General features: G+C 34.8%; 1 protein-coding gene across 2 annotated transcripts in view; it reads right to left on the bottom strand.

Moving 5' to 3' along the window:
- Positions 1 to 23,569, bottom strand: part of LOC126744803 (paired mesoderm homeobox protein 2-like) — a 63,136-nt gene that overhangs the window by 25,614 nt on the left and 13,953 nt on the right. Inside the window, exons 1-2 of one of the 2 annotated variants that reach the window (XM_050452366.1) lie at positions 9,336 to 9,514; positions 9,022 to 9,245 (exon numbers count right to left, since the gene is read on the bottom strand). In XM_050452366.1, coding sequence (XP_050308323.1) covers positions 9,022 to 9,245; positions 9,336 to 9,345 — 234 coding nt within the window. In that variant the 5' untranslated portion in view covers positions 9,346 to 9,514. Of the gene's footprint in view, positions 1 to 9,021; positions 9,246 to 9,335; positions 9,515 to 23,569 lie in introns of those variants that run through there. The other variant, XM_050452365.1, reaches the window with a different exon arrangement.

Below are 23,569 nucleotides of genomic sequence, written 5' to 3' on the forward strand. Positions count from 1 at the left end.
AAAAACTAAGGGAATTATAGCACTTTGAAAATGCGAAAAATCGATTTTCTTTAAACCCAAAAATTGCTTTAGAAACCCCTATCAGCGGCTTATTCCCATCACCACGTTACGAAAACACCGGGTTATAACGGAATTCGACCAGAACAAGTGGAATTATAGCTCTTTGAAAATTCGGAAAAAAGTCAATTTTTTACCCCGTTTTTGATCCCAAAAATGGGCTACAAAAATGCGAGATCTCAGCTAATATGGAAGCTACGACCTTGCGGATGGTCTCGTTGGATTCAGAAGGACAAAACTAAGACAAAACCGTTGGAATTTTCCCGATAGCTCCCATAGAAGCCAAGATATAGGCCTTCAAAGTTTGGGTTTCTTCATTTTTCGGGTATACCCCCCCGTATCGAATTTTTCACCAAAAATTGATTTTTTTCGAATTTGAATTAACTACACCAGCGGCTTGTTCCCATCACCTACAACACGAAAACACCGGGTTATAATGAGTTTCGATAAAAACTAAGGGAATTATAGCACTTTGAAAATGCGAAAAATCGATTTTCTTTAAACCCAAAAATTGCTTTAGAAACCCCTATCAGCGGCTTATTCCCATCACCTACATCACGAAAACACCGGGTTATAACGAAATTCGACCAGAACAAGTGGAATTATAGCTCTTTGAAAATTCGGAAAAAAGTCAATTTTTTACCCCGTTTTTGTGCCCAAAAATGGGCTACAAAAATGCGAGATCTCAGCTAATATGGAAGCTACGACCTTGCGAATGGTCTCGTTGGATTCAGAAGGACGAAACTAAGACAAAACCGTTGGAATTTTCCCGATAGCTCCCATAGAAGCCAAGATATAGGCCTTCAAAGTTTGGGTTTCTTCATTTTTCGGGTATACCCCCCCGTATCGAATTTTTCACCAAAAATTGATTTTTTTTGAATTTGAATTAACTATACCAGTGGCTTGTTCCCATCACCTACAACACGAAAACACCGGGTTATAATGAGTTTCGATAAAAACTAAGGGAATTATAGCACTTTGAAAATGCGAAAAATCGATTTTCTTTAAACCCAAAAATTGCTTTAGAAACCCCTATCAGAGGCTTATTCCCATCACCACGTTACGAAAACACCGGGTTATAACGGAATTCGACCAGAACAAGTGGAATTATAGCTCTTTGAAAATTCGGAAAAAAGTCAATTTTTTACCCCGTTTTTGAGCCCAAAAATGGGCTACAAAAATGCGAGATCTCAGCTAATATGGAAGCTACGACCTTGCGGATGGTCTCGTTGGATTCAGAAGGACAAAACTAAGACAAAACCGTTGGAATTTTCCCGATAGCTCCCATAGAAGCCAAGATATAGGCCTTCAAAGTTTGGGTTTCTTCATTTTTCGGGTATACCCCCCCGTATCGAATTTTTCACCAAAAATTGATTTTTTTTCGAATTTGAATTAACTACACCAGCGGCTTGTTCCCATCACCTACAACACGAAAACACCGGGTTATAATGAGTTTCGATAAAAACTAAGGGAATTATAGCACTTTGAAAATGCGAAAAATCGATTTTCTTTAAACCCAAAAATTGCTTTAGAAACCCCTATCAGCGGCTTATTCCCATCACCACGTTACGAAAACACCGGGTTATAACGGAATTCGACCAGAACAAGTGGAATTATAGCTCTTTGAAAATTCGGAAAAAAGTCAATTTTTTACCCCGTTTTTGATCCCAAAAATGGGCTACAAAAATGCGAGATCTCAGCTAATATGGAAGCTACGACCTTGCGGATGGTCTCGTTGGATTCAGAAGGACAAAACTAAGACAAAACCGTTGGAATTTTCCCGATAGCTCCCATAGAAGCCAAGATATAGGCCTTCAAAGTTTGGGTTTCTTCATTTTTCGGGTATACCCCCCCGTATCGAATTTTTCACCAAAAATTGATTTTTTTCGAATTTGAATTAACTACACCAGCGGCTTGTTCCCATCACCTACAACACGAAAACACCGGGTTATAATGAGTTTCGATAAAAACTAAGGGAATTATAGCACTTTGAAAATGCGAAAAATCGATTTTCTTTAAACCCAAAAATTGCTTTAGAAACCCCTATCAGCGGCTTATTCCCATCACCTACATTACGAAAACACCGGGTTATAACGGAATTCGACCAGAACAAGTGGAATTACAGCTCTTTGAAAATTTGGAAAAAAGTCAATTTTTTACCCCGTTTTTGAGCCCAAAAATGGGCTACAAAAATGCGAGATCTCAGCTAATATGGAAGCTACGACCTTGCGGATGGTCTCGTTGGATTCAGAAGGACGAAACTAAGACAAAACCGTTGGAATTTTCCCGATAGCTCCCATAGAAGCCAAGATATAGGCCTTCAAAGTTTGGGTTTCTTCATTTTTCGGGTATACCCCCCCGTATCGAATTTTTCACCAAAAATTGATTTTTTTCGAATTTGAATTAACTATACCAGCGGCTTGTTCCCATCACCTACAACACGAAAACACCGGGTTATAATGAGTTTCGATAAAAACTAAGGGAATTATAGCACTTTGAAAATGCGAAAAATCGATTTTCTTTAAACCCAAAAATTGCTTTAGAAACCCCTATCAGCGGCTTATTCCCATCACCACGTTACGAAAACACCGGGTTATAACGGAATTCGACCAGAACAAGTGGAATTATAGCTCTTTGAAAATTCGGAAAAAAGTCAATTTTTTACCCCGTTTTTGATCCCAAAAATGGGCTACAAAAATGCGAGATCTCAGCTAATATGGAAGCTACGACCTTGCGGATGGTCTCGTTGGATTCAGAAGGACAAAACTAAGACAAAACCGTTGGAATTTTCCCGATAGCTCCCATAGAAGCCAAGATATAGGCCTTCAAAGTTTGGGTTTCTTCATTTTTCGGGTATACCCCCCCGTATCGAATTTTTCACCAAAAATTGATTTTTTTCGAATTTGAATTAACTACACCAGCGGCTTGTTCCCATCACCTACAACACGAAAACACCGGGTTATAATGAGTTTCGATAAAAACTAAGGGAATTATAGCACTTTGAAAATGCGAAAAATCGATTTTCTTTAAACCCAAAAATTGCTTTAGAAACCCCTATCAGCGGCTTATTCCTATCACCTACATTACGAAAACACCGGGTTATAACGGAATTCGACCAGAACAAGTGGAATTATAGCTCTTTGATAATTCGGAAAAAAGTCAATTTTTTACCCCGTTTTTGAGCCCAAAAATGGGCTACAAAAATGCGAGATCTCAGCTAATGTGGAAGCTACGACCTTGCGGATGGTCTCGTTGGATTCAGAAGGACGAAACTAAGACAAAACCGTTGGAATTTTCCCAATAACTCGCATAGAAGCCAAGTTATAGGCCTTCAAAGTTTGGGTTTCTTCATTTTTCGGGTATACCCCCCCGTATCGAATTTTTCACCAAAAATTGATTTTTTTCGAATTTGAATTAATTATACCAGCGGCTTGTTCCCATCACCTACAACACGAAAACACCGGGTTATAATGAGTTTCGATAAAAACTAAGGGAATTATAGCACTTTGAAAATGCGAAAAATCGATTTTCTTTAAACCCAAAAATTGCTTTAGAAACCCCTATCAGCGGCTTATTCCCATCACCTACATTACGAAAACACCGGGTTATAACGGAATTCGACCAGAACAAGTGGAATTACAGCTCTTTGAAAATTCGGAAAAAAGTCAATTTTTTACCCCGTTTTTGAGCCCAAAAATGGGCTACAAAAATGCGAGATCTCAGCTAATATGGAAGCTACGACCTTGCGGATGGTCTCGTTGGATTCAGAACGACGAAACTAAGATAAAACCGTTGGAATTTTCCCGATAGCTCCCATAGAAGCCTAAGAACCTAATATTGGGAATAAGTATCATGGGAGAGTTCATGGGTATCAATCATTCGAGATGTGGGTGTACTGGCGATTACTTAAAGCCAGTTGGATAGACATAATTAGTAACAACAAGTTCTCGACCGCATGGCCAAAGATTTGAAAGTAGTTAAAACAATCAAACGATTCAAATTGGAAAATTTTGGTCACATCATAAGACACCCGGATAAATATCCTTCAAACTTATTATTGAGGAAAAAATCTTAGGCAAGCGTAGTGCAGAAAGAAGGAAAACATCGTGGTTAAAGAACTTGTGGTATGGGAAGTCTATAGTCCGACTTTCCCGAGCAGCTGTCAATAAATTTGTCAAAACACTTTAAACTTGTCAAACAGCAAGAGAAACAATGTAATTAGTAGTTGGTACCGCGTACATTTACGACAGGTAATAAGCAGGAATTTTGACGCCTTATATTTTTATTTAGTTACTTTTTCAAATGTTTGAGATGATTTGAAAGACTAGCAATATATCTTAGATGCAAGCTGATGAAGTTGAACGTTGCTAGTCTAGTTCTTTGGGCTGTTATAGTGCTAAGCTATATTTTTAGTCTCATATATAAATAAAAAATACATAAACTAGTTTAATCTACTTATTTGCGTCTGCCTTCCCTAGTTGTCAAAGATTAATCAGCGTCCACTACGCAGTACTTAAAAAAATTGAAAATTTTATTCATTGAATATTTCGGAAACTAACAATTAGTTTTAAGTGGAGCATATATATCAAACAGTATTAACAAATTACTTATAGGGAGCTCTACCATTTTGTCCAGAAATAAACATATCTGTCCAGGTACGATTTTGGTTTACCCTAGTTCAGACCACCACTTCTTTTCACTAAAACGTCCAAAAAACTTATATCAAATCGTGTCAATGTCAAAAATTAACATGCAATATATTATTAAATTTAGAATGCAATTTCCTATCGATATACAGGGTGTCCGAATAATAGACGAAGATATTTCAATGGGTGATTCCTTGTAAAAAAATATGAGAAAAAGTTTCTATAAACATGGGTCCGGAAATGCACAGTTTTCAAGATACAAAGGTAATACAGATATAGATAATACAAAGGTAATAAGGACAGAAAGTAATATAAAATAACTGAATGCATTACTTAATGCATTTCTATGCCAAATTATTTTTTTATGTTTGAGAATATTTTTTGGAAATAATCTTGTTTTGATTTTTTCTGACGTTCGTATTTTCATTTTTCTTGCACTAATGACCTCAACAATTCTTACTCAGAATTATCGGTTGTGCTGTTCGAATTTATTTCTTAATAGCAATAAAACTAATTGAAGGTTAAATACGACAAATACTATGAACTTGCAAAGAACGTTAAAAAGCTTCTTTCAGAACTGGAAAAAAATCCAATAAACCGCAATACGGAGAAAATATTGCCAGTTGTTATATGGAGAGACTTACACACAACAGACACATACACATAGGCATCAGAGGCGCGATTTGCAAGAGATTGTTAGCATTTGATAGCGTTTGCTACTTATATTAAAAAAGGCTCTCGAAAATAAAATGTGGAAATGTCCTTTGTGCGACCCGTTCATCCATCCATCCTTAAATCGCAGCTGAAAAGGCAATTATGAAAAGAGACAGCCCTCCATCATTATATACGTAGGCAGGGAGGCACTTTAAATGAGACATCAGAGAAAATCTAGTGCCGGATCCAGTTCCGATTACCTCCATTGTAGCGAACAATGGGCAATTGCGCTCCCACTTCAACAGCTACAAGGCAGATTAATTATCTAAATTGTTACCAATTAAGTTCGAGTTAATATCCATCATTAGTCGGGCATTACCGAATAAAACGCCTAATCATATAAGACTATTATATTCGAAATTTTAAAAAGGGTATTAAGTGATATTGCCAAGGCCCTCTTTTTTATTTCTACGATGATGTATTAGGACTATCGTTCTCTCTTTCTCCCTTTCTGTTTGCAGCATAAAAATCGATACTTTACAGAGTTAATTGCATTTTATTTCCCCGCTAAGGGGTCAGTGTCGACCGAGATTTTATGCGATAATCCTTTAATAAAGCCTTTATTGCGACGATTTGCTCTGTGATGTGAAAGTATTATGTTTTATCGCTTTCTCACTCTATTCTACATCGGATATTAAATTCAACCTTTTATATTTCCGAAGAATTCATAATCAAATACATATACACACAACCAAACTTATAGGGAATCACCTTGTATTAATACGAAATATTTTAGTAAGATATTTTTTGTTGCAAGCAATAAAAAAGTACAAGTATTTACTCTCAAGGACAGGCAGATTAATAATAAATAATAATGTTTTACCTAGCAGTGTCGATTTTACTGTTTCACTTGCAAGTCGCATCAAATTTATAATTTATTCATTTTTGAAAACTAAACAAGAATGCCATACATTGGGCTATCGGAAGTTCAGAGGGGAAGAATTATTGCTCTGGCAGAACAAGGCATGTCACAAAGGCAGATAGCTAGAACGGTGGAGGTTACACAAGGTGTTGTTTCAAATACATATTCAAGATTTCTGGAATTGGGAACCTTAAAAAACAGACCAAGGAGAAGTCGTGAAAGAGCAACTACTGAATGGCAGGATCGCTTTTTAGCTCAAATAGCAAGAAGAAATCCCACAACATCTCATCCAGAGCTTCAAAGGCAACTTTTACAAGCTACGGGTGTGAGTGTTTCTGTCGAAACTATTAGAAGAAGACTTCGCGCTCGGGAATTATTTAGCAGAAGACAGTTAAGGGTTCTAGAACTTTCAAGGCAACATAAAATTGACCGTTTAAATTGGTGTTTGGAGCATGAAAATTGGGATATTGAAAATTGGAAAAATGTCTTATGTTCGGATGAAACCAGAATAGGACTACGATCCGATGACCGGCGGATTCGCATTTTAAGAGGTAGAGGGAGACAAGCTAGACTTCGTGCTGCCAAACCTATCCCGAAATACAAAGGAGGTACTGTAATGTTTTGGGGTGGAATTATGATTGGTGAAAGAACTCCTTTAATTCCAATTCGACAAACCCTAATAAGTCAAAGGTATGTAGATTTGGTATTGCAACCTGTAGTTAGGCTCTGGCGAGGTGGTTTTGGCAATTTTTTTTTATTTATGCAAGATAATGCCCCTCCACATACCAGCAGAGTTGCAAAATGTTTCTTAGAAACGGAAGGTATTGCCGTTTTAGAGTGGCCTTCTTGCTCACCGGATCTTAATCCTATAGAGCACTTATGGGATAAGATAAAAAGAAAGATTAGAGCTCGCCAGAATGCTCCTGGTAACACTGAGCAACTTATTCAAGCGGTTTTAGAGGAATGGAGAAATGTTCTCCAAGAAAACATTGACAATTTGATAAATAGCATGCCTCGTCGAATTCGTGCTTGCATCGATGCTAGAGATGCTAACTTTCTTGTTAAATTGTCATATTCAGAAAAATCATTTTTATAGAAATCTACACTTTTTGTTTTTTGTTCTATTATTGTGAAAATTGTAATCAGTTTTACTATTTTTTTTTATAAACTTGGTTTTGAAAAAGTGCCCTTTAATCCTCAATGACTATTTTTTTAAATAAATTCCATTTTGCGAAATTACTGGGTGATTCCATATAAGTTTGGTTGTGTGTATACGGATAAAGTTTTTCTTGGCGTATAATTTTGGATACCGAAGATTTCCTTACACCAGCGGGCTGCCTCAATACACCTTGTGCTGGTTTCAGGATTTTCGCTAACACGAACCAAAATTCCATTTTCCATATCTGCTCCAATTATCCTTGGTCTTCCCGCATTTACGTTTTTTGAACGAAATGAGCCTGTTTCGCCTAATCTATCGTACAACGCTTTAAATGTTTGATGATTTGGCTGCCTTCTATCCGGATACAGATGTAAATAACGCTGCGCTGCTCTTCGACTACGAAAATTTTCTTGAGCATATACACATATTATATTCCGCATCTGAGCATTAGAAAAATCATTGTGACGCGGCATTTTTAAGCGAAAATAACACAACAAGAACACGAGCTTTAGATTAAAGACTTACTTATTAATACTTCACCTTGACAGGTCGTAGTTATGATGTGTTCATCCTAGGCAAAGCCTACTTTGTAAAACTCCGATAATAATTTGTTCATACGCAACCTAATACAAAAATGCGTTTATTTCGAAAACGGTCTACTTCAGGTCAAAAAAATTATGACCATTTTAATCACTCAATGTTGTTGTATGTGGCGCCATCTAGCGGTAATGGCAAAATAGATATCATATTCGTGTTCCTCATCCCAAATAATAAGAGTACGCCAAATTTTAGGTTAATCTGTCCAGTGGATTCCAAAATATTTCAATAAATGTTTGGTAAAAAACTAGTTTTAACACCCTGTAGAACGAAAACCAATAACATTTTGCTAAGCGATATTGAGCTCAAACGGTTTATTTTCATGTCAGGTATCCTACATTAACGTATGTCCAATTAATTACGGGACACCCTGTATAGGTCTCAGAGAACCACCCAACATAACAAAATTAAGAAAGAATCAAGGAGAAGAACCATCAGGAATGGCAAAGAAAATCCCTTGCGAGAACCTAATCATTTGATTAATAATATTTCTTTAGAAACGAATATTAGGTGTTGTAACACCCAGAAATAAGGTTCTTAAACCCAAGAGGTAATAGAAACTAGGCAGAATTACCAGGTGTAAAAACACAATAATAAACTAAAGATGAAAGAGCAAATTTTTGCAAAATTGCTCTTTATAAGTCAAACCATTAATTCCTATTAAGTCAATCGCTGTCAAGGTGCAGCTCAAATTAATTAAGAGCTATGCTTCGGGATAAAAATAGGTTATAAAAATGTTACTTCTTGTTCTTTTTCTGTAGTATATTTAGTTCATGACTCAGTTGCCTTAAAGATGTTACTGCTAAAAATTACATCAAGATTTTCAGTACCTACTAGTCACAAAACTTAGATTTTCAAAACCCTATTTACTGTCGCATCCAAAGAAAATAATGACTTCATAATAATCGTTTTAGCTCATTGTTTTTTAAATAAATACGTAAAGGTAAAATAATAAAAAAATTAAATTATTGTAGTAAGACACTTACTTGGACTCTCGCTTCTGTTAAATCGAGCCTCATTGCCAACTCTTCTCTGGTGAAAACGTCCGGATATTGAGTTTTCTCAAAAGCAGACTCTAAAATATGCAACTGATATGTGGTGAAGGTCGTCCTCGATCTTCTCACTTTTCTCGGTCTGTTTTCTTCTAATTCGTCGGAATTTTCGTTGCTATTCGAACTTATGTGGTGCTTGTCATCTTCCGGGTTACTATCTGGAAAGAAAAAAATTGTCAAAAAATAGCCTTTGTTGCTATCGACATTAAATGCACTATTTTTGAGCTAATAAGCGAATTTTAACAAACCTTGAGTCATGGTGACTGATGCAGTTATCAAACTATAGAAAACATAATGTGGAAAAAGACACAGTTTTAATCATCTTCATCTTCTTAAAAGTACTCTTCTAAGAAGACCAGATCAGTATTAATTGATAAAAGTGAAATAAATAGTCTAATCAAGTACTGAATTTAGATCTTCTTTATTTAATCACAAAATATAATAATCAACCATATTTGAAATAAATCTGATAAGAGTAAACTGTACGCTAAATTTGAGACAATAATGCTAGTGATTGTTATCAATAATTAATACAAATAGAAAATGAAGTGCTCTTAAATTTAAAAAAAAAAGACGTTTTAAAGAAGCGCATTCATTATCAATTTTTTCTAAGTGGTCGCATATTTATATAGAAACAACCTATTAATTTACTATAAACGTTTTTCTACCGTCGGTTTTCGATCTTATTATCTTTTACATTCATCCCTCAGACCTTATTCTCCTATTCCTGGACTTTCCGTATTTACTAGTGAAATTTTGCATATGTCGCTATGACATAATATCTTTAACTGACCAAGCTTCTTGTGATGAGTAATAATTTTTCTTCCGCCTTTGTCTAATAGGCTGGATATATCTCTAGATTAACTTCTTAACTTTCATCAACTCCTACACTTACTAAATTAACCTTGACTATCTTTTTCTTTTATACGTAGACAACATGAATATATGATGAATCATTTATGTATCCTCGTCATGTAGCATGATCAAACGTTGTCATTCTATTGAAATCCTGACCAGTTTTCTCTTGATCAAATATAATCTCCATCCACATTCCAGTCTGGATACTTACAGTTCTTGGTCTTTTTCTGGTAACCTCCAGAACCTCGTATATGCTCGTCCATATCCTTACTCTACAACTGTGACTTCTTTTCAAATCTTATCCTTTTGTTTAAATCCTGCATAGTTTCTTTTAGGTCAAATATCGTCTTCAATACCATTGCAGTCTTTAGTCTTTTTCTGGCTAAATCATAAATAATTCATCCACACTACTACCTCATCTGCAAAATCTACAACTGTGACCTCTTCGATCTAATGTACAAGATAACAGAAGTTTAATAAATAATAAAACTTTGAAATTAAAGCTGTTGTTTATACACAAATCTCATAAAGAGTTGAACTTAGCTTCTGGAATAGTCTTATTCCAAATGAGTATGCCCTAAACATCAAAGAGTCTAGCTTAGCCTGAGAGTTAATAATCAAAAGAATTAAAAGATTCTTATGCATGATAAAAGAAGCATTCCTATGAGAGTTATTCATTACTCTCAATATTTTGATTCATTCTCATTCAATATTTTGTAATATTAAAGTGGGGGGACGGAATTAGGATAATGCTCTACAGTTTCAGTAATTAGAAAAGACCACATGAAGAATCTAAAAGAAATCTTTCTGAGGCTACAAGGTTTTGGACTAAAGTTGATCCCAATGAAATGGCATCCCTTTCAAAGGAGTGCGCATTATCTGGGTCATGTGGTTTCCAGTCAAAAACTTGTAATAATTGACAAGGCAAAGGCCCAGACAGTCAAAGATTGACCAGTTCCCAAAAACAAGCATGAGCTACGCAGCTTCTTGGGATTATGCAATTATTACGGACGCTATATGGAGACATTTGCCCACATCGTAAAACCATTAACCAGGCTGACAGAAGAAGAACGGAAATTCCAATGATCTCAAGACAGCCAGTAATCTACAACTCCTCTTCGATCATATTTACAAGACAAAAGAAGCTTCTTTTAAATAAAACTCTTAGACTCTTTGTATCAGTACGTCACCAAAACTTACCAAAAAAAAAAAAGATATCAATTCTTCCAATGCTTATCTTGCATTACTTTCTAGTGAGTTTTTAGAATGTCTTATTACCATGCCTCATAATATTGTCTGGCTTTGAAATTAAAGCTGTTGTCGATATCTGTATACACCTCTAAACACCAGAGAGTCCAGCTTAGTCTGAGACTTAAAAACTCTTTTCCAAATCCCAGATGATTATATTGACCAGATCGTTTAAGCCCAATATGCAATATACAGGCTGCAGGAAATTCACCAGAGACAGTGCTACATAGGCTGGTGTCCACGGTAGAAAAAAAATCTGGAAAATCAAGAATTGATGCTATTGACTTTAATGGACATAGAAGGCGTGTTTGATAATACATCATTTGAATCTAATATAAGCTCCGCAAAAAGAGAAAAAACTGACAAATAAGGAAGGTTTAATTATCCATTCTCAATAGTGTAATTCATCAACAGGCGGAAATTACAAGGCTACCTAACCCTGCAAGTTAAAAAAAGTTAAATATTTAGAGATAGCTCTGGTCCTCACAATCCAAACAATCAAATGTTCGGAAACATGCCTTATGATAGTTAGACGCATGCATGGATAGATATGGAGGTTCCTTGGTATACTTGTAGTAGTAGTTTTTGACAACCAGGACGCGTTGTTCTACTGTGTAATGTGGCATCTATCTACTTTCGACCTGTCACATCATAATCATGTGACATTATGACTGTCAAACATGGCGCGCAATTTAAATCTTGCATTCTTATTGAAACATATTTTGTGGTTCATATACAAGTCTCATAAATCTAAACTTGATTTGTGCCTGAGATTTGAAATTTACAATTCCTATATGACTATATTTACCAAGTCGTTCTCTCATTTAAGACCAATGTGCTTACACGGCAGGAAATTCTCCAGACTCTAGATAGACTGATGTCCACGGTAGTATGATATGTGGAAAGTCTATTTTCGGACATTAGTGTCACATTAGGATCGGGTATTCCGGTCAGGCTTTTTCCAATTAAAAAGTGGGCCGGAGTAAGGGGATTATAATCGTTGGGATCAGTTGAAAGGGGAGTAAGTGGCCAGGAGTTCAAAATAGCCTCTTTTTGGGCCAATAAAGTTGTCAACTCTTCAAAAGTAAAATGTGCGTTACTTGCTATCCTCTTTAGGTGATGTTTTGAAGATTTGACACCCGCTTCCCATAACCCACCGAAATGTGGAGAATTGACTGGAATGAAGTGCCACTGGGTCTGTTCGTTTAAATACAACTGTTCAAGATGACATTTCTCATTTATTAAATATTCACCATGAGCATTTAATTCCCGGTTAGCTCCCTTAAAATTAGTGCCATTATCGCTATAAATATGACTAGGTTTTCCATGACGTGAAACAAATCTGCGAAGCTTTACTACTCAAATCAGACACGATTTCAAGGTGAATATCTTTCGTTATAAAACACACGAAAACACTCACATAACATTTTAGCAACCTTGCTCCGCGTCCCTTTTTATCTTTAAAATTTAGGGGTCCCATGTAGTCAACACCAACTACATCGAAAACTTTACCAGGAATCAATCTGTTTCTTGGTAGATCACCCATAATAGGCTTAGTTTGCTGCGGCTTAAAATGAAAACATGTCAAGCATTTTCTTACGACAGCCTTGGCTAAATTTCTGCCAGCAATAGGCCAATATACTTCTCTCACAGATGAGAGTAACAACTGTGGTCCCGCGTGCATTAAACGTTTATGTTCGAACTCAAAAATAAGCCTAGCCAAACGATGCTTTGATGAAATTAACATAGGATGCTTCTTATTAAAATCATAATTAGATTGATTTAATCTGCCTCCTACGCGCATTATCCCATCCTTATCCATGAATGGATTTAAGCTTAATACTTTTGGAATGCAGTTCTTTTTCGGTCAACAATAAAAAATACTCATTGGGAAAACTAGTTTGTTGAGAAATTTTAACTAAAGTATTCCTAGACTCAATCAGCTCAAAGAAATTAATACGACCCTTTCTATGTTCATTTGGTTTCTTTGAAACTTTACAACGCAAGTTGTGGAAATATCTTAACCAAATAGCAAAAAACTTTACCAGTTTCCAAAATTCGGAAAACTGACTAAATACCTGCTCTTGAAAATTAACTGAAACAAAGCTAAAAATTTTTCTATTTGGACGCAGCTCAGAAAGGTTTTGAATGGTAACAATGGAAGTGGGCCAATTTTCTTCAGGTTGGTATAAAAACGATGGACCATTCCACCATGTATCTAATTTTGAAATCTGATGAGGAAATACGCCTCTTGATAAAACATTAGCTATCTTGTTTTCAAAAGTAACATGTCTCCATTCGTGATTTCCGGTTAAAGTTTGAATTTCATTCACCCTGCAACTTACGAAAGTTTTGAGCAAATTAGGAGCAGTCTTTAACCATCCCAGCACTATTGACGAATCCGTCCAAAAGATACACCTCTCAATATTACATGTTAAAGACCTAAGAACCTTTTCAGCTAAGCGAGCTAAAACCAATGCAGCACACAACTCTAATCTAGGGGTAGTCAAAGGCTTTGAAGGACTAAGCTTTGATTTAACACACAACAATCTAACTGTAATAATACCCTGTGCATCAATTGATCTTAGATATATACAAGCACCATAACTATAATCGCACGCATCTGAGAACCCATGCAACTCGATTTTTTCAGGCTTTACACAAGTAACATGACGTGGAATTTTAAGGTCATTTATGTAAGGTAACTCTTCACAAAACTTAGTCCAGGTGCTGTGGATTTCAGCTGGCAAACTGTCATCCCAGGATACTTTCTGAAGCCACAATTTTTGGAGCAAAACTTTAGCAACAACAACACATGGTGCAAGAAGTCCTAAAGGATCAAATATCGAAGCTATTTCACTCGAAACACCACGTTTTGTACTTCTACTTGACTTTTCTTGTATCTTTATCCTGTATGTCAAATAATCAGATTTACACGACCACGTCAACCCGAGAGTTTTGGTATTTTCGCCTTGACCAAATTCCAAAACTTTCGTCCACATTACTCACAGATCTCAAAATTTCAGGCTCATTTGAAAGCCACTTTCTCAATACAAAGCAACCAGTTTTTAAAACGTCAGACACTTTCTGACACACATATTGCCCGTGTTCTATAGAGTCAACTGAGCACAAAAAATCATCCACGTAAAAGTATGTCTCAATGATTTTAGAAATATCAGGAAAACTGTCCTTACAATCTTGGGCTAATTGCACTAAACATCTGACTGCTAAGAAGCTAGCAGCAGACTGACCGTATGTCACGGTATTTAAATCAAAAATCTTAACCTTCTCATGGGGTGATTCGCGCCAGAAGATTCGTTGCAACGGTCGCTGTGTTGGCTCAATAAGTACGGCCCTATACATCTTAGTAACATCAGAAGACACCACAAACTGATACTCGCGACATCTGAACAAAATACTCAATAAATCAGGTTGCAACACAGGCCCTACCATTTGTAGATCATTAAGCGACTTACCAGATGTTGTTAGCATACTACAATCGAACACGACTCTAAGATTCGTAGTGATACTCTCTTCTTTTATTACCCCATGATGTGGCATATAATACGCGAAATCACACTCTTTTTCACTAGCTTCAGTTATATGTTGAAGTGACTCATACTCTTTCATAAACTGGATATATTTTTCCCTAAAAGATGGATTAGATTCAAACTTTCTCTCTAGGTTCAAAAATGTCTTAAAAGCCTTATCTTTTGATTCACCTAAACTTTCTAGCGGTTCTTTAAGCGGCATAGACACAATAAATCTGCCGTCTGCATCTCTACGAAAAGTTCTCTGAAAATGAGCCTCACATTCATTCTCCTCACTAGAGAATATTTTATTATTGCTAGAAAATTCTTGCTCTACTTCCCAAAACTTTCTTAAAATGCAATACCTTTTGATTCATTTACGCTAAGATTGCAAACGTAAGTACCTATAGAAGGTGGAACTGCCATAGGCCCACAAACTACCCATCCAACTTTAGTTTTTTGCAAAATAGAATTTTGAGGTCCCAAACGTATCTGACCTATACATAAAAGTGAATAGAATAAATCATTGCCAATCATTAAGTCGATTTTATTTGGCTTATTAAAGGAAGGGTCAGCCAAAGTTACATTATTAGGAATCACAAGTCTGTTTGTGTTTACATAAACAGCTGGAATGCTACTAGTGATATGTGGCATAACTAAACAATTCAAAGTAGTCTTGAAAATACCATGTAAAGATCTAATATTTAATTCGCATTTAAACTTTACTTCAGAAGCATTTTGATCTATGCCACTAATTAGAAGCCTACATTGCTGCATGTCTAAATTAAGCTTATTACACAACTCAGAAGTTATATAAGATGACTAAGCACCATTCTTGGCTTGCACCTTTACTATAGCCGTCGATAAGAATACAATTTCTTCAGTGGAGGTTCGGAGTTCTGCGGGTTCTTTTTAAAGACTCCCTGTTTTTAATGCCATAATCAAGATGCAATAAAACGTTATGTTTACCCTTACAGGCTGGCTTTGTACAACCACCAAACCTACAAAATTTGCTAAAATGACCTGGTCTTAAACATGACAAACAAAGCCTCAATGATTTAGCCTTTTCGACGCGATCATAGACTGATAATTTAAAAAATGACTCACAAGTAGATATGACATGATCCTTTTGACAGATAATACATTTTATTTCATTTGATACAAAACTGCTAGATTTCTGTTTATTTTTGTCATAGCGACTTTAAGAGTAAAACCTTTCCTTTTGCACCGAGTTTGGTACAGTATTTTTCCGTTCAACTGTCTCTAAAAAGTCAGCTCTGGATTTTAAAAACTGCTTTAAATCGTCCCATTCCAATATTGTCAAACGAGTACCTTTAAATTTTTCCCACTCACGCTTTGTATTTCTATCGAGTTTAGTGCTAACCAAATATGCAATCAAAACACCCCAATGATCAGTGTTCTGATTTAAAGTTTTTAATGCATTTAAACCCTTTGACACACTATCAACTAAACTTCTAATTTTGTCTGCCGCCTCACGGTCTATAGTTTCTAATTCAAATAATGATTTTAAATGCGTATGTACCAACAGACGATTATTATTGTATCTTTCGCATAAAGTCGTCCAAGCATTTTCATAATTTGCAGCGTAAAAATTTAAAGATTTTATAACTTCTGCAGCTGATCCTTCTAAACAACCGCGGAGGTAGTGAAACTTTTGAATTGGCACTAAGCTAGTACTCGTGTGTATTAAACTTAAAAATAAATTCCTAAACTCTAGGTAAAGGAATTTGAGGTAACCTAATTCCACTCAAATCTCCACCATTTTGACTTATTTTATCGCTGCTAACATTACTGCAAACGTCATCATTTACCACACTATGTTTTTTCAACAGAGCGCGTGCCCTAGCTAATAAGCTAAAGAAAGAGTTTTCAAATAAAGCTCTCTCTTCTAACTCTTTCTCTAAGTTATCGGAGATGTATTCGATTTCTTCTTGAATACTCTGAAATTTGTTATAAATTTCATCTATTTTTTCTACCCGATTCGTAAGCTCACACATCTCAACATCACCTAAAGCGGTTTGCATTTCAAACTCCTCTATTTTTTTTTCAAAATGTGTTTTTTGAACTTTACAAGCGCCACGACTAATATTTAACTTTTTAAATGCTTCCTCAGCCATAATGAGTTATATTTATAAGTGTCAAACAAATCAAAATAACAACCCTATTAACGCCAAATAAACTGCTATTCAAGAAGGGATTTAGGCAAAATAGGACTTGCCCACTTTTGACATCAGCCTTTCCACAACACAAAATTCTTATTAATTACGGTTCATATGTATTTAGAGCTTATAGGCACTCTAAGAATCACTTCAGGATCCAAAAAAAATTAAAAAATCACTGTGGTTCACAAAATTGCTACTAAAAAAGCCTAAAGCTTTCAATAAAAACAGTACAATTTAACAAAGGTCCTTGATAGTCCGCAATAAGCACAAAACTATTGCCACCAAATTGTCCTAGAGTAGTCACAAAAAACGTTCAAATAAGGTCCAAGTTTTAAAGTCCGATAAAAAACTGGCTATTTTCACACATTCGACTCGAGGGAGCAGAATATGTTATCACCTTTGATAATAGTGGACTTTATTTAATAACACAATTTAAAGATATGGACTGTATTTTTATTACACATCGAAAGAAACATGACATTTTAACAAAACGTACAAAAACGTTATTAATTAGGTGAAGTACAAAATGACGTCACTTGTTTGATCTTGGTGACGCGCGAAAACCTCACCTTTCATCGATCGTACGGGGACTGACTCGACCGTCGACTGGTCGTTTTACTTATATTCCTATAAACGCAAGCGCGGTGAGATGCGCGATGCTACTGACGCCGGCGTTGTGTTTAGCTTTGTTTTGGTTCCGATTTTGGGATTATTCTAGAACTGCGCAGAACTCGTTGCGCCGTAAAGTAAAATCCGGAATCGCTCCCGTTTCAATTCTGCATGGTATGGAACCCGAACGCTTGACGCACTGACAGTAAACAGCTGATTCTGATTGTTTATTTACTACACACAACTTTTTGAAATTTTGAATATTGCTAATTGCTATGGTTTTGGACCTTTATATTTATTTTAAACATTAGGACTGGAATAAAAATGAATGTAACTGCATTAATAGTAGGTACCTAGTTAATTTTTCAAAGATTTTTTTTACACAATGTATTTTGGCTTATTAGGAGGAGCTTTTAACATCTAGCGATACATCAGCTTCTTCTGACGATTTAGAGGGTGTTTTGGAAGTTGTTATACCAGAAGTGTTGCAACATAGACAGAAAAATGAAAACTATGCCGAGAGCATAATGCCCATGTATACAGAACAAGAATTCTTAGAGCATTTTAAAGTTCCGAGACTTGTGGTCATAGAGCTAGCTAGAGACTTCCAGGAGTCTGAATATTATCCTAAAAAAGACACCGGATTTTTAAGAATTGGTGCTGAAAAGTCAATATGTATTTTTATTTGGTACGCAAGTCATGAAGCTGCCTCATTTAGAGATGTTAGTGACAGATTTAATATTGCTATAAGTACGTTACATGTTTTAATACACAATGTAACTTACTTCTTAAGTAATAAGTCGAAAGAGGTAATATGCTGGCCAACAGAGAACGAAAAAGTTGTAATTAAACAACAATTTTTGGAAATGGGTTTTTCTGGTGTGCTTGGGGCTATGGATGGGTCACATGTTAGGATTGACCAACCTAAAAATGATCCAGAGAGCTATTTGAATAGAAAGAAGTTTTATTCCATTCAGGTAAGTTTTATGGTTGAATTTATACAAGGCATTAGACAGTTAAAATTATTTTTCATCCACTCGACCATCATTTCAACCTAAAATGACAGTCAAAAATTTGTGCATGTATTTTTTGACTTTGAGAATGTCATTTTGGGTTAAAATGATGATTGAGTAAACCCAAAATAATTTTGACTGTCCCATTCCTTTTTGGCGACAACAAGGTTTTATTTGACAATTAACTTAAATGTTTCCTTTTTTCAGTTTCAAGTAGTCTGTGATTCAAGCCGTAAAATTAGAGATGTGTTCATCGGTGCACGATGCAAGGGTGTTAATAATTCTCCACTATTTCATAGTTTACCCGAAAGATGTGGAGAAAAAGTTATCCTAGCAGATAGTGCCTATCCTTGTCTACGCAATGTTTTGACACCATATAAGGACAATGGTAATTTGAGTGAAATTGAAAAAAATTTTAATATCAAATTAAGCCATTGTCGCATTGTCATCGAACATGTCTTTGGAATTCTAAAACAAAAATTTAGGCAGCTATACCATCTAAAACTTAGAGATGAGACATTGATATGTCATTTTATAAGAGCCTGTTGTGTTTTGCACAACTTAACTTTAAATCTAGAGCAGGAGTTGATTGAAGAGCCTCAAGGAGCTGATAATATTCCACCTCCATATGTTGGAGAAAATATTGAGGAAAACATGGCTGGCAACGCTTATAGGAATTACGTAGCTGCCCTATTATTTAATCAGTAAAATAAATAAAAAACTGTTTATACTTTAATATGCCTTTTATTTTTGTCAATAAGTGTATTTTTGAGTTGTCTCACAAACAAATGGGTCACACTATTATACAATAATAATCATAATACTTATATGTATATACATACATATAAGTATTATGAAATAAGCAAAAGAAATAATTAACAAAAATTTACATATCCTAAGTAATATTTTTAACAAAAAAGGAAACACACTTTGCTAATCTTAAGACTATGGAAAATACAAATGTGTACTTAAAACTAATAAATTTCTCACAAAAAATATAGATTCTTATAAGTATAGCTGCCGCATTGATATGGTCAACTGTATAAAAACTAGCTTCCCACCTGCATGAAAATTTAAATTCCATGTGCATAGTATTGTCTAAGGCATTGTTTGACATGTGGAATGCTGATGTTTTTTGACAGGTGACCAAATTATTGATTGAGGCAATTATAGCTACCTTATAATTAAAAAAAAACTTAAACTCATTCTGGAAAATAATCTTAAGAATTTTAAACAGCCTTTTTGCCTTACATAAGGATCACAGTTTTTTAAATTAAATCACAAAGCGTTCCGCCTTAAGATTATAGAGGTAATAACATAAATGTATATTATTAGGTTCAAAACAAATGCAGGTCTCATATAATGGGGTTACTAAGCACCTAGGGTTCAGAGAATACATTTCATGACTGCTTTATTTACACTATATTGATATTATTCTTGATGACAACACTTACTGTAGGTATTTTAAGATTGTTATTGTTTGAAAAGGGTGTTATGATGGAAATTATGCTTTTTACCCTATATGCAAAGGAACCCTATTTTATGGCACCTATTACTGGGTATCTTCAGTGTCTTGCCTTGCTTCCCAGGCCAGGGTATTAGTTGATTGTACCAATAACTGCAGAATATTTGTTCTACGAACCCTGTCTTCATGTTTTGCTGCTTCCAACTGTAACCTTCGTTCATCTCTAGCTGACTTCTCATTGTAAAATTTTTTTAGGTCATTCTTCATTTCTAATAAAATGTCATTTCTTTTTTTGTAGCTAGAGGTACTGCGTCTTACCGATTGTTTTCGCACTTGTTTTACAGATGGAGTAGATACAGTCGCTGAAATATTTTCCGGGATCTGCAATACTGGTATTTCAACAGGTTGTTCCATGTTAGGGGTATTCGAACGTGTACTACGAGGTGTATTACTTGGAGTTATAATACTAAGCTGCTTTCTCTGACTGCTGAAAGAATCACCTCCTTGATTTTCTTTATTTACATGAATTTCTGAGTGAATTTCAGAACTACTAAAAAGTAAAATAGTAGGAGTAATGTTCTTCTTTTTTCCATAGATCTGGTCAAACTCTTCTTCATATTCAAAAATTTTGCGTGACCTGCCAGTTTTGTTATTGTTATCAATAACTTTTTTATAATTTCTTTCAAGTGTCTTCCATCGGTTCTCACATTTTGAAGCACTTATGGTCATTTTAAATGTGTTGGAAAGTTCTCTTGCAACAATTTCCCAAAGGCGTTTCATAGACTTTACTTCAAAGGAACCTAGTCTTGCCTTATATTTTCTATATATTTCAATTAATGCCAATGTTTTCGGCCGTGAATTTAAAAATTGATCTGCTTCAGTACATTCACTTCCTTGCATTGAAGAATATTCAATTATTTCTTGATGGATCACTAAAATTGAAAAAAAAACAATCCGTTAAAGAGTTACTCTTTATAATCTTGTGAAATTAAAATTACTTACTATCTTGATCCATTTGAGAATACATATTCCAACGTTTTATTTTAAAAAACTAAAACTTAAAAAAAATCAATAGATAATTCTTAGGTTAAGTGAAATCTATCTACAAGAAAAACAATAAACAAAGCATAAAAAATTACTTATTTACTTCTTCTTCTTCTCAAATTTGGTGAAGTCGGGTAAAAGTGTAAGGATATATTTTTTGCGCATGTGCGAACTGCCTGATTCTGAATTGATCCCTACTCTCGAGCAGGGATTTTTGGACGATTCTAGAACAATTCTGAACCGGTCCAAAAAAAAACCAAAACACCAAACTTTCAATTCGGAATCAATTCTAATTTAACCAAAACGCATAAAACAATCTGCGCATGTGCAAAACAATTCTAGGACGATTCTAACAGGAACCAAAACAAAGCTTTTATATATATCCGTGGAACGATTAGTCCTTAACAGTAACACAACACTGGACTCTAAGTTAAGCAGAAGTCAACATTAGGATAAAACAATCAAGTGTTCGGAAGCTTCATGAAAGACGAATGCATGGACGAATATGGAGCTTCTTTGGTATTATATTATTTCCTCTAGCATCCTTTCAGTATTCACAAGGTCTTGTTAGTAATCTTCAATAAGTGAGAAGGTGCAACGATGATTTAAATGGCAAGCTAAAAGTAAATAGCTGTGGTTAATAGCTTTATTCTCTTCATATGAATGGCTGAAATTGCCTTTCAATGATTTTTCATTGCTGTCAGTAAAGCTTTTGATCTTTGATTTTCAAAATGAACTTTCATTGTTGTGGGGTAACCGAATGAATTATAATGTATTCTCCGATCATCAGAGGGCATTCCCAATACATATCTTTCTCATTTCAAAATAACATAAATTAGTTTTGCCTATATTCGAGAAAAAGACCATGGATACACAATCCCTATAGATTCCGCAATTCTGCATAATTTGCCATGTTCAAAGTCATATCTCCATTAAGTATTTCGTGTTCATTCATATAATAATATACAGCTGTGACTTCTTTGGTCTCTGAGAATGGCTAATTTATAGGTGAAACGAAGTTTATTCCAAATAATGGTCTAGCGCGTATTGATATCCCTAATAGTTTTCTCTTGTTAAAATATAATGTTCATCCACATTTCAGTCCGGATACATATAGTCCTTAGTCTTTTTCTAGTAAATTGGAGAATTTAGTATGGTTGTATTCTAATATACGCTAGTCCATATCCACTGATGTAGCTGCGTTAGATTGTTCTTTGTATATGTTTCAGTCTCTTATTTTCTCAGTTTTTTGTATAAACGTGTTTCATATTAATAAAAGTATGTATGTATGCAATGCAATCATTTTCTTACTCATAATCACGTTTCTTCCAATTTCCCTTTATTGTAATTATTTCTGTTCAAATTGACTTCTTTATTCCAATTTTACAGCGTTCATGTGTTGCCTCTATGTCTGCTTTCGATGTCTGTAATCTGTGCAAAAGAATGAACTAAAAAAAAAAGCTTAAATATCTACGCCCTCAATTAAAATCTGCCATTTTCAAGTCCCACCCACCTTTTTTAATTCGGATTTATGCATCATCGGAAAATACCACTTTTGTTTTAAATTAATTTGGTCAATAATCAAAGGCGCATAAAGAATTTTCCCGGTAATAATTCGGCTCCCATAAAATTTAAGCGGATTATTTACGATCCGAATAAAAGGCCAGAGTTTTGATGATGTGATGTACGTATGTAGGATCCGACTTTACAACATAATGGGAAATAGGATTTTAATATGGAATTAGGGAGGTAATTATTTTGCATATTTATATGCCACTCTGCAGTACTAACCAATTGAAACATATCGTCGATTTAAACTAATATCGACATGAGATTTATTTGATTTGTAAATGATTAACAAGTATGAGCAGATTAAATTTAATTTATTAAAGTTTGTTTTAACGTGATTTCTGTATTTGAATCAATTATTTCTTAAAGGGACTAAGTGATATTATAAGAAGTTTTGAGAAAAACAGAAAAATTTTGTTTATTTTTTAACCTCTTGATATTTTAAATTGATTATTCGTTTTTTTTATTAGTATGGTTCGGTTAAAGGTGTAAATTATTGAAATCAATGTAGAATTTTGGATTTTCTTTATTAGACAGATTTTTCAAAAAAATTAACTTAGGTCCTTTTAGAAATATACTTTACTTATAAATTTACTTTTTTAGGTTTTTATACAATCCCCTAATATGGTAATTTTATTGTGAAAAACAGCCAACATTATTCTCACAAAGTTTAAAACAAAATCGAAAAAACCATGGTTTTCAGTTCTATTAAGATGGTTCAGGTTATTTAGCTTTGGATTTCTTGGTTTTCCAGGAATTTATTATGTGGACGTAAAATTTCTGCTTATCTTCTGGTTATACCCATTGATTAAGGCTTTGCAAGTGGGCTATTTTTGTTTCCAAAATTGGCACCATGTCTTCAGGATATGCTGGTATTTTGGGCCATTCAATACTAAATTGGCTTTGTGTTTCGGTAAAGCCAAATGGAAGTGATTAACACCAAGAATGCTATTAATACATAAC

This window comes from Anthonomus grandis, chromosome 14 (assembly GCF_022605725.1).
Source record: "Anthonomus grandis grandis chromosome 14, icAntGran1.3, whole genome shotgun sequence".
Lineage (NCBI taxonomy): Eukaryota > Metazoa > Arthropoda > Insecta > Coleoptera > Curculionidae > Anthonomus > Anthonomus grandis.